Raw genomic sequence first — 12231 nt, forward strand, 5'->3', positions numbered from 1 at the left:
AGGTTTATTTTTATTTAATCTACAATATTTATATAAAATAGACATTATTAATAGTCTCATTTTATGGTAATTAACTTCTGAGGTCAAATGGTAAGTGACACACCTTGAAAAGGGACAGTCTTGACTTCAGAGCTTATGTTTTTAAAATCTGACTTACATGAGATTAAATTAAGTCTTCAGCGTAAGCCCTGAATCAAGGGGAGATTTGCTTGGCATTTAACTGTTAACACCTAAGTATGGTTTATTCCCCAGCATCGATGTTGTTACCATAGCATTGAGTTCCTATGTATAGGTTCTTCCTCTTTATACGAGTACACCTACACCCTTGATCAGTAGAATTGTTCCTTCTCCTAACCTTGCCCCCTTATACACACACACTTCCCCGTCCTTGTTTTAAGTTAATTGGGTCTACCTTCTAGGGGAAGTACAGAACAATTTAGACATGTCTTTGTTTTAATTGATGCCTCCTTTTCCTGTGTTTCAGTGAAAAGCAGGAAGAAAACTCCTTGGCATCTGAGCCACAGACAAGAAATGGTAATAATCTTTGCTAGAGTTTAGAAAGAATTCTGTAAACTTTGTTCATTTGTATTATGATGGTGACTCTATTGTTTCCCAGAGTCATGAAATAAGACTGTTGCAGGAGCCTCCTAAGTAGCCTGCCTTGCCCCTGATCTGTTCTTCTCACTTTCTTCTGGGCCCATCTCTTTGATGAACAACGTGAGATCAGCCTAGATCTTTCTACTTGTCCTGTTCATTACTTGAGCACGGTATAGTAAACCCCAGACATTTGAATGAATGAGCATCTTTTAATCTACTTCATACGGGAGTACACTGGTTTCTTACCTAGACTTTAGTTCTGTAATCAAAATAGCATGAGTTGGAGGGAGGGGGGTTATCAATGTATTGTCTTTCAATATAAGTGAAACCAGGAAAACTGCAAAAGCTCAAGTCAAGCCATTTGCGTAGAAAAGTAAACACGGGCCTCCCTGGTGGCGCAGCGGTTGAGCGCTGGGTTGCGAAGCTGCCGGCAGCCTCTGCAGCACCAGTTCGATCCCTGGCTGCTCCCCGGCCACTGGAGGAGGGTCCCACATGGCGCGCAGACCTCTCCTGCCGCCCGCTGCTCCCCTCAGCAGTGTACTTCGGTCCTTCTGCCTGCTCTGCTCCCTGCTCTGGCTCTGGTGAATTCTCTCACCCTCCGTGCTTCTGACTGTACCCAGTGCTTGTATAAATAAATAAATAAATCTTAAAAAAAAAGTGAATGTTTAAAAAAAAAAAAAAAAGAAAAGTAAACACACTTAAGCATTTCTAGGGTATTAACATTTCTGTTAGGCTAGGGTGTTAGCATCTGTGAGGATCACAATAGTTGCATTTGTACTAGTGAATAATGATCCTAATAGGAAAATCAAAAGTAAACATTTATCAACCCTAAAATAAAAAATTGTCTCCTTTTTCTCTGTCCCCTGGTTTTAGTCATCACCTAGGGTAAAAAACAAAATTGAGAACAGTAGGAAAAGGGTCCTTAGAGGGCTCTGTTTAATGAATCCACCCCTCTTTTATAGGGTCCCAAGGGCCAGGTCAAGGCACTTGGTGGCTCCTGTGCCAAACAGAAGAAGAATGGAGACAGGTCACTGAGAGTTTTCGGGAGAGGACCTCCCTTCGAGAGCGGCAGCTCTATAAGCTCCTCAGTGAGGACTTCTTGCCTGAGATCTGCAACATGATTGCCCAGAAGGTACGCAAATGGGTGATCCTTCCTTTATATTAGGTATGAAAAGGCATTATTTAAGGATTGTTAGTTTCTGAATACATCCACTCTCCTGTAGATGATACAGGCCTCATCTCCTCTGATGTGGGTATAAAAATGGGACGTCATGCCTCATACTCTCTCTCCTTCACTGCAGGTTACAGAATATTCTTACTCCAAGAAGTCTGAATACCCACCTTCTCTAACACTTACCTAGCTTTTCAGGATCTGAATCAACTTTTTTTCTCCCATAACATTCCTTGGGAAATGTTCCCTGAGGCCCTGTGCATATCTACCTACACCCTTCCCCCCATACCTCCCTCTGTACATACCTTAGTTTATCTTTTTAAATCATTTTCTATGGTCAGTCTCTCCCCTCCTCAGCAAGATATTTCTCTTTGTAGTTCTAGTGCCAGCTCCTTGCTGATTTAACTGAAAACTTTGTGTCTTCTCCAACTTCAGGGCAATGTATGCTTCACAGACCATGTCTTATATTTTCATGCATATGCACCCTAATTCATGACAATTCCGAACATCTTCCTCCTCTTTTTCCCTACCCATTTGAATAAGGACTCTCTCAAAAGTTACATTTTAAAGTCATCATCTACATGAGCTGTCCCATTTTACTAAATTTCATCGTGAGTCATTCAGAGTTCTCCAGATGAGGGGCCATGTCTTACTCATCCCTTTTAACTCCCACACTGCCCAATATAATCCTTTTCCTGTGGTGGGTGCTCAGTAATCATTCAGTATGCCTGTTTCTTTACAACAGTGTAATACTTTGGATTGTTAATGCATGTTACTAGATGACAGAAAAATGTGACCACCAGGCAACAAAATCTGAAGAGCAGGTATTTATAAATGATTGCTGCAGTACCTTCAGAGAAGTATCAAGTAACAAATATATTACTTAATTTTTTGTGAGTCCAGTGATATTTCTAACTTTTAAGTAGATTGATGCTGTAGGAAAAATTTTAGAAAGTCACCTTTCACTAGTAGTAGGGACTTTAGTTCAACAAGAATTGCATTTTCGGGGCCTTCCCGGTGGGTTGAGCACAGCGCTGCACGGGTTCAATTCCCGGCCTGCCAGGGAGAAACCCACGTGGGTGGCAGACCACTCTTGTCTCGCCTGCTGCTCACCTCAGCAGTGTTTTTTGTCCATCTGCCTGTTCTGTTCCCCGCTCTGTCTCTGGTGAATTCTCTCACCCTCCCATGCTTCTGGCCTGTACCCAGTTCTTGTATAAATAAAACAAATCTTTAAAAGAAAAATTGTATTTTCATGCATGAACAAAAAAAAATCTGCATTTTTCCCCCCTCAGTATATTTATAGAGAAGAAAAATATGAAACAACATAAACCTTACTTATAGCTCTCCAGAACCAAAAAATTAGAAACTAAAAGAAGTAATAATGCATTGCTATTTTGAAAGATATACAGTGTTCTTAATTTGTAGACTTCAATGAAATGCATGTTGTATTGATTACAAAGATAAGAGAATCTAAATTGTACAGGAGGAAATCTTAGCAGAGCAGTAATTAAGAAGTGTTTTCACAAAAGGATCTCATCAAAAACTCCAGAATCATCTGAATTTATTCACAGGTAACATTTTCTAAGCATTCAAGAAAGGATAATTTGCCAACACTTCAAAAATTAAAAAAAGAGAGAAGCTACCCTGTTCATTCAACTATAGTGTCTTAGATCTGTATTCTTGGTAAAATTAAATACATTCATTTCTTTGAGTAATATGTATGTTAAGTCCTTAATCCTGACAAGTGAAAAGCATCTATCTTCAACAAAGAAAAAATACAGTGTAACCTATGAAGTATTACTGGTAATGTCAGAATGAAGTCTTGTCAATGTGACATAACAAAAAAAACAGTAAGTGGCAACATTTTTAGAATGTTTTGCCTGGAGGAATAAGAATTCACTTATAAAATATTAGAGTTTAGTAACTATAGTTCCTATAACAGAATCACCTTGCTTGCTAATTAAAAAAGATTGGATAGAAAAAAATCTTAAGCTCTCTGCATTTACATTGCAACATCTCATTTAAAAAAACAAAACTTGAGGCGCTCTGCACACATGGGTTCAGCAGAGCCGCCTCTTCTTTGTAGGGGCCAGTGCTTTCTTCAGACAACACTGAAGGGCGAAGTGAACATGTTGGGTCTATTTGGGCCTGGTCACCAGAAGCTGCTTTTAACTCTGGCAATGTATGTTGTGCCATCAGTGGCCCCTCCGTTGACTTCAACTGCATGGTCTACATGTTCTAGTGCAGTTCCACCCAGAACAAGTTTGGCAGCACAGTAAAGGCTGAGAATGGGAAGATTGTCATCAGTGGAAAGTCCATTGCCATCTTACAGGAGCAAGATCCAGCCAGCATCAAATGTGGTGATGCTGATTGTATAGTCCATTGATGTCTTTGCTACTGCCTTTAAGAAGGCTGGGACTCACGTGTAGGGTGAGGCCAGAAGGGTCATCATTTGTGCCAATGCCCTATGTTTGTGATAGGGATGATCACATAAAATAGGACAACTCCTTCAAGATTGTCAGCAATACCTTCTGCAACACTGACTGCTTGGTCACCCTAACCAAGGTTATCCATGACAACTTTGGCATCATGGATGCACTCATGACCACGGTCCATGCCATCACTGTCACCCAGAAGACTGTCTACAGCCCCTCTGGGAAGCTGTGGTGGTGACCGGCGGACTGCATGGGCTTGGGGTAAGGTCCTCCCCAAACTGAACTGGATCTCACAAGCGTGCCTTCTGCATCCCCACCCCAATGTGTTGGTTGTAGATCTTACCTGCCACCTGGATAAAGCCACCAAATATTGATGTAGTAACATCAAGAAAGTGAAGCAGGGGTTGATGCTGGAACTGGTATTCCCTCAGTGATCAGTTGTTCAAGTTCATCTCTTGCTCTGTGAATTTGGCCACAGCATCAGGGTGGTGGACACCAGCCTGAGGATGAGCACAGAGGAAGAGAGGCGCCCCTCAGCTGCTGGGATCCCTTCCCCACCCATCTGTCGCAGGTGCATCCCAGACCCCCTGGATAAGGGGGGTTGCTTAGGTAACCCTGCCATGTACCATCAATATAGCACACTGTACTCAAGTCCCCATCCCCCAAAAATAAACTGAACAAACAGATGAAGTTTTAAGAGGACAATTTGTGTGGAAGGGTCATATGGTTGGTGAGTGGACATACATTTATACATTAAGTTAAAATAATTGCTTGAAATGTATACATCTTTCAAATTCCTTGCTTTTTTTTACTGTGTTACCCTAATACTGCCTACCTATCCTAATTGTATTAGTCAAGAGTTTTGTTCTAATGAAAAAAATGCCTATGATTCAAATGTGACCATTAAAACATATATCAGTAGGACATAATGAGATACAAGTAGACACCATTACATTTTAAACCAATTTGTAAAAGACAGCGCCAACAAACTTGGACAGTGGATGGACAAAGGGTTAATGTAGTATAAAGAGTCATAAGCTTTTGATCTTTTCTTTCAATTTTGAATTATAGAGCTTCCCTTTTCTAGCTATCTCTAAGTTTCTATTTTCTTGTTAAAACCAAGTGCCATAACTTTACAATTTTTCTGGAAATTAAAAGAATTCATTTCTGTGTACCTAGCTTATTACTTAGCAGTCAGTATGCACCATTGTTTATGGTGATGGATCATTGAAGCAATAGCTTCAAAGAAAACTGAATCCACATTTCTTAACAAAATAAATATAAGTCCAGAGAAGTAGAGCAGATGTGCTAAGCCTGTGGAGATGTGATAGGCGGCTAACCCTTGAAACAGTAAAAGAATCAGAAGATAACAACTGTTTGGATCACATAAAAGGTTATCAGTGTTAAGATTTGGATAAAAGGGAATGTAGAATGGTGAAAGTTTACTGCTAATGTAATGTTACAGGTGGTAATATTTAGACAGCTTATAAACTCTAGGTCTTTAACAAATAAATTGACTAAGGATATATAAATAATATACACAAAATAAGATAGTGAAGTATGAAGGGAAACACTGATCTTCTGTATCAGGAATGCCACCCTCCTCTTTGATAACTTTTTTCTGATTTGGCAAAGTTGAAGTCAAACTGGTATTGGCTTCTGTTGCGGCTAGCATGGTAAGTAAACTGGCACAGTCTCTTTGAAAAAAAGTTCCACAGTGTTTTCATTTATTTAAAGTTGAAGACCTGTTCCTTTTGGGTTCATGAGTGTATAAAGGAGCTGTGTGCAGGCATATTTAGGGAAAAGACCGTCTGCACACCCTTTGATAGTTGAGATTGCATGTGCACTGAGACTTCTAACAGGAAAACTCTCTCACGTTTCCATCTTACTCAATCCATCACTAGTGTTCAGCAGTGTGAGTTGTATAAATCACTCCTTACTGTCATTAAGTCTTATTCTTTGTTATCATGTTGATTCAAGGCTCAAGATTTTTCCATTAAGTGGTACTAACACCAAATCTGAATAATGCCTATACTGAAGCCACAGAAATTACTCATTTTAACTACAGTGCCCTTGCTTACCACCTTTAAACACTAGGTGACAGTGAAGCTATGGAACTCATTCCACAACAATTTCAAAACTTGGGTTGGCCTGCAAAATAATTCCCTAATTTCACATAGCTCTCAAACGCCTTTCAGATTTCTTCAGCAGTCACTTTCAAGCCTCTTCATTTTCTCAGTGAGTCTTCTCAGGCCCTCTGATTCCTAATCCCTTAGTCTTTTCCCCCACTCATCCTTACTTGCTGTCCAGCCTAAGCAGCTTCTCTCATTCTCTCTACTGCCACTGAGCTGCCTGTAAAGGGGAGGTCCACCTCCACCTGCTCACAGTGCCCTCTTTCAGAGCCATTTTCTTTAGCTAACTGTGATAAAACATGGCTTTCCCTTAATAATTTGAAACAAAACCTTTTGTTTAAATAGTTAAGGGAGTTTCTTGCCAGTGTTAAAGATTGATAAAGAGATATTTAGTATCTATAAATTTTTATGGCTCTGATTTTTTTTTTCTTAAACTGGCTTGGTATCTTACGGAGATGAATAGTCATTTTCACTGACTGTCCTAAGGATACCATTGTCCCTCATTGCAGATAAGGCCATCACCTATGTGCCTTAAAGGCCAATCTTCTACTGGCAGCTGCAGCAGCAGTAGCTGAGAACGCCCTAATCTATCTTTTTCCTTTCTTTTCCTCACTTCTAACTGTAGGGAAAGCATCCTCAGCGCACAAAGGCAGAGTTGCAACCTAGGTGTATGTCTGACCACCTGTCCGCCAAACCCATGAAGCGAGAGGTGAGTATGTGTGAGAGTAGAGAGGAGCCAGAAGTGTTCAGAAAGGATGGGTCCACTTTATTTCATGTACTTTTGTTCACACTTCTTTCTTTACTTTTAATCTCAATTTTTAAAAGCTCAGTTATGGAACGGTCTAATGTACAATACATTTCTAGAAAGAAAAGGAATTATAAAGACTTTTTTTTTTTTTTTTAGAATTACAGACACCAGGCATAAACTCATCCATATTTAATGCGGCTAAAGTTTTGAAGGGGGATGGTGAGGATAGAGTTTGCAAGGCCACTATAGTAGTAATAAAAACAAAGCCAGAGCCAGGATGTAATATATAGTTAGTGAGCTGGGTATATTTGGATGTGGCTGTCATATAAGGTATGTTGTAATATACAGGCGGAAGAAAATGCTTGATTAATGAGATTTTGAGGTCCCCTGACTATTAGCGTATGTCTTCAGTAGGCAATGGGAAGGGAAATGATGTCATTAGAACTTTGTTTTAGGAACATCTGTCTGGTATCATCTTGATAAATGACTTTGGAAGTTAAACTAATGTAAGAAATCAGTGAATGATATTTCCAGGAAGAAATAGCAGTAGAATCCCTGCTATTGGAAATACTGATCTAGAGTGGAGAAGTTGACCTTTGAGAGGGGAAATAACTTCATTAGAGAGTGGTAGGTACAGGGATCATTTTGCAAGAGGTTGAGTAGTGAGTGAGAGAGGAGTTCTTAGGACCTTGACTTTGTCCTTTCTGAGAAGTGACTGAAAGAAAACAAATCATGAAAAAGTTAGAGGAAGCAGGATTGAGGGAAGTTTGTAGAAGGTTCCTGTTTTGTTTTTTAACTGGAGAGATAGTGTGGGCATGAAAGATTTAGGAGAGATAGTGTGGGCATGAAAGATTTAGGATGTGCCCAAGTCTCTAGTAAGACAGTGCTTGAGAGGCAAGGTCTCACCATGGAGTCAAACTGCCCACATTTCTAAGACACAAACTTGAGTGGGGACAGGACAATGTTGTGAATATCTGTTATCTGTTACTCTGTCCTCTGAAGGAAGTGGAGGCAGAATGTCAAATGAAAAGGGAATGTCTGGGGTAACATCTAGGTTTTCCAAGCTGTACCCAGGAGCAATTATGTTAGGGTATTTTCCCTTTGGGAGTTCAGTGTTAAGTGACTTTAGCATCGCTCTTGTAGGAAGGGACAAATCTGTTATTAGTAACTAAGATTTAAAAATTGGCAAGGTGGGAAAGGAATGAGACCTGAGGGCTCTAAAATGAAGGAAGGGGGCCTCCCCGGTGGCGCAGCGGTTGAGCGCTGGGTTGCGAAGCTGCCCGCAGCCTCAGCGGCACCGGTTCAATCCCCGGCTGCTCCCCGGCCACCGGAGGAGGGTCCCACATGGTGCGCAGACCTCTCCTGCCACCCGCTGCTCCCCTCAGCAGTGTACTTCAGTCCTTCTGCCTGCTCTGCTCCCCGCTCTGGCTCTGGTGAATTCTCTCACCCTCCCACGCTTCTGACTGTACCCAGTGCATGTATAAACAAAGCAAACAAACAAACAAATAAATAAATAACATAAAAAAAAAAAAAATAAAATGAAGGAAGGTAAGGACAAACAGAACGTAATAAAGGATGAAGCCAGGACTAAGGAGGAGGCAGTCAGAGTGAAAGTTCATACTCAATGCTGGCCAGTTCTCACAGCCGGTTTTTTAAACCATTTCTCTCCTTTTAGCATGTTTGAATATTTAAACAGTCATAGAAAGTCTCCTGTGTAAGGAGACAGTAGGTTTACTGTAGTCCATGCCTTTGGCTAGCCTGTTGCAGTACGCACCCTCTTAACTGCCTTGCAGTACTTACTTACTTTTTTAACATGATGGCACATTACACAGATCTTGTCATTCAGGTATTCTACATTGGGGTGTGAAAAGGAAAAAACTAGTTAGAAATTTTTAATTAATTCTTTAGATTTACCCTTTATGTATTTGTTTTTTCCATATCATAGAGGTGTCCTTGCCAAGACATAAATTGCCTAACATTTAATTACCTCTGGATTGGCAATTTTCCCTCCTGATCAGAAGGGTTATTGGGCTGATATAACAAGGTTTGAGGAAGGCACATAACACAAAAATGCATGAACACCCAGTCATCATCCTTAAAAACCAGAAAAGGATCCTGGATTGGCAGTTCCATCATGACTGACTTCCGATTGCCCCAGTCTCTTCTTGACCCAAGTACTCACTAATTTTGGAATGGCTTTTGGCAGTTGGTATCCAGCCATAGTTCTCAAATGGTTTTCTTGCTCAACTTGCCTCATTGGGTCCTCTCCATAATTTTTATTACCTTGACACTTAACTCCCCCATGAATCTTTGGCCAAGTCCCAAATACCATAATTTACATTCCAGATTTCATAGTAGTTTGAATACAGACCAAAAGGTTCCTTCTTTTTTGGTGCAAGTAAAAGCTTAACTTAAAATGCTAAAATGTCTTTTGGTTAATCTTAATAGTATTTCCTTTTCTTTTAAATTCTCTTATTTTAGATGTATGTAACCGTGCATGGTGTTAGATTCTGAATATGGTATGGTATCAAGTGTATGGTAGAAAACCTTAGTTGTAGCGTCCGTTTTGCCTTTTTGTTTAAACAGTAGAAATTCTATAGGCCCTTGAAATCTTCCAGGCAGGATTCCTGACCAGACTATTTTGGTCATGCATAAGTCCAATCTTAATGTCTTTTAAAAAATCTTTCAATTGTGGGCCTCCTCGGTGGCGCAGCGGTTGAGTGCTGGGTTGCGAAGTTGCCTACAGCTTCTGCAACACCAGTTTGATCCCTGGCCACCGGGCGAGGGTCCCACATGGCGTGCAGACCTCTCCTGCCACCTGCTCCCCTCAGCAGTAGACTTCGGTCCTTCTGCCTGCTCTGCTCCCCGCTCTGCCTCTGGTGAATTCTCTCACCCTCCAGCGCTTCTGACTTTACCCAGTGCTTGTATAAATAAATAAAATCTTTTTTAAAAAAAATCTTGCAATTTAATAAGAGGAAAATATATAGCAATAGATGCTCACATCAAGAAACAAGAAAGAACTCAAAGAAACAACCTAATCTCGAAACTCAAAGATCTAGAAAAAGAACAACAAAAAAGCCCAAAACCAGTAGAAGAAAAGAAATAATAAAAACCAAAGCAGAAATAAATGAAATCGAAACTAAAAAAACAATCCAAAAGATCAATGAAACCAAGAGCTGGTTCTTCGAAAAAACAAATAAAATAGATAAACCCCTTGCCAGGCTCACAAGGGCAAAAAGGGAGAAAGCACAAATAAATAGGATAATAAATGAAAGAGGAGAAATCACAACGGACACAGCAGAAATCAAAAGAATTATTAATAACTACTATGAACAGTTATATGGAAACAAGTTTAACAATCTAGAGGAGATGGACAAATTCCTACAACTCTACAATCACCCAAAGCTAGATAAAGAAGAAATAGAACACCTAAACAGACCAATTACAATTAGCGAAATTGAAATGGTAATCAAAAACCTCCCCAAAAACAAAAGCCCAGGACCTGATGGATTTACAAATGAATTCTACCAAACATTCAGAGACGAATTGGTACCTATCCTTCACAAACTCTTCCAAAAAATTGAGAAGGAAGGTATAATACCTAACACGTTCTATGAAGCCAACATTACACTAATACCAAAACCGAACAAGGACAACACAAAAAAAGAAAACTATAGGCCAATCTCCCTAATGAACACTGATGCAAAAATCCTCAATAAAATTTTAGCTATCAGAATCCAACAGTGTATCCATAAGGTAATTCACCACGACCAAGTAGGATTCATTCCAGGGACACAAGGATGGTTTAACATCCGAAAATCAATCAACGTTATCCAATACATCAACAAAAAGAAATATAAAAACCATATGATAATATCAATAGATGCTGAGAAAGCTTTCGACAAAGTGCAACACCCATTCATGATAAAAGCCCTTGAAATTCTTGGGATACAAGGAACGTACCTCAACATCATAAAGGCCGTATATGACAAGTCAACAGCCAGTATCATTCTCAATGGTGAAAAGCTGAAAGCAATTCCATTAAGATCTGGAACAAGACAAGGATGTCCACTCTCACCACTGCTTTTCAATATAATACTGGAAGTCCTAGCCAGAGCAATAAGACAAGAGAAAGACATCCAAGGAATCCAAATAGGAAAAGAAGAAGTCAAACTATCACTCTTTGCAGATGATATGATAATATACATAGAGAACCCCAAAAACTCCACAGAAAAACTAATTCAACTCATCAATCAGTTCAGTAAAGTGGCAGGATACAAAATCAACACGCAAAAGTCAGTAGCCTTCCTATATACAAACAATAAATCTGAAGAAGAAGAAATCAAAAAAACCATCCCTTTTATTATTGAAACAAAAAAAATCAAATATTTGGGAATAAATCTAACAAAAGAGGTAAAGGACCTATACAAAGAAAACTATAAAACACTGTTAAAAGAAATAGAAGAAGACACAAAGAAATGGAAAGACATCCCCTGCTCATGGATTGGGAGAATAAACATTATTAAAATGGCCATCCTACCAAAAGCAATATACAGATTCAATGCTATTCCAATCAAAATTTCAATGTCATTCTTCAAAGAAATAGAACAATTATTGATGAAATTCATATGGAATCACAAAAAACCCCGAATAGCCAAAGCTCTCCTGAAAAAAAAAGAAGGGAATGGAGGCATCACACTCCCAGACTTCAAACTCTACTACAAAGCCATAATCATCAAAACTGCATGGTATTGGAACAAGAACAGACATACAGACCAATGGAATCGAATAGAAAATCCAGAAATAAACCCACAGATTTATGGTCAACTAATCTTTGACAAAGGAGCAAAGACTATGCATTGGAGCAAAGAAAGTTTGTTCAATAAATGGTGCTGGGAAAACTGGGTCGCTACATGCAAAAGAATGAAGCTTGACCACTACCTCACACCATATACAAAAATCAACTCAAAGTGGATTAAAGAACTAGACATAAGACCTGAAACCATAAAATACATAGAAGGAAATATAGGCGAAACACTACGTGATTTGCATATCAAAGACATCTTTACAGACACATCACCCAAAGCAGTGATAGTGAAGGCAAAGATCAACAGCTGGGACTACATCAAATTAAAGAGCTTCTGCACA

At 39.5% G+C, this 12231-nt stretch overlaps 1 protein-coding gene and 1 non-coding gene across 7 annotated transcripts in view; one reads left to right on the plus strand and one right to left on the minus strand.

Moving 5' to 3' along the window:
* The window catches only part of LOC119247860 (chromatin remodeling regulator CECR2), a 129185-nt gene that overhangs the window by 96936 nt on the left and 20018 nt on the right, over positions 1-12231 (plus strand). For 5 of the 6 annotated variants that reach the window (XM_037514622.2, XM_037514620.1, XM_037514621.1 and 2 more), the window contains exons 6-8: positions 485-534; positions 1560-1729; positions 6961-7044. In XM_037514622.2, the coding sequence (XP_037370519.1) occupies positions 485-534; positions 1560-1729; positions 6961-7044 (304 nt within the window). The remainder of the gene's footprint in view (positions 1-484; positions 535-1559; positions 1730-6960; positions 7045-12231) is intronic. The other variant, XM_037514623.2, reaches the window with a different exon arrangement.
* On the minus strand, positions 9096-9197 carry LOC119248525 (small nucleolar RNA U13). The gene has a single exon (XR_005125955.1). It is a non-coding gene; the product is annotated as a small nucleolar RNA U13 (small nucleolar RNA).

The sequence above is a fragment of the Talpa occidentalis genome, unplaced genomic scaffold, assembly GCF_014898055.3.
Source record: "Talpa occidentalis isolate TD23 unplaced genomic scaffold, MPIMG_talOcc4v2.1 talOcc4.16, whole genome shotgun sequence".
Taxonomy (NCBI): Eukaryota; Metazoa; Chordata; class Mammalia; order Eulipotyphla; family Talpidae; genus Talpa; species Talpa occidentalis.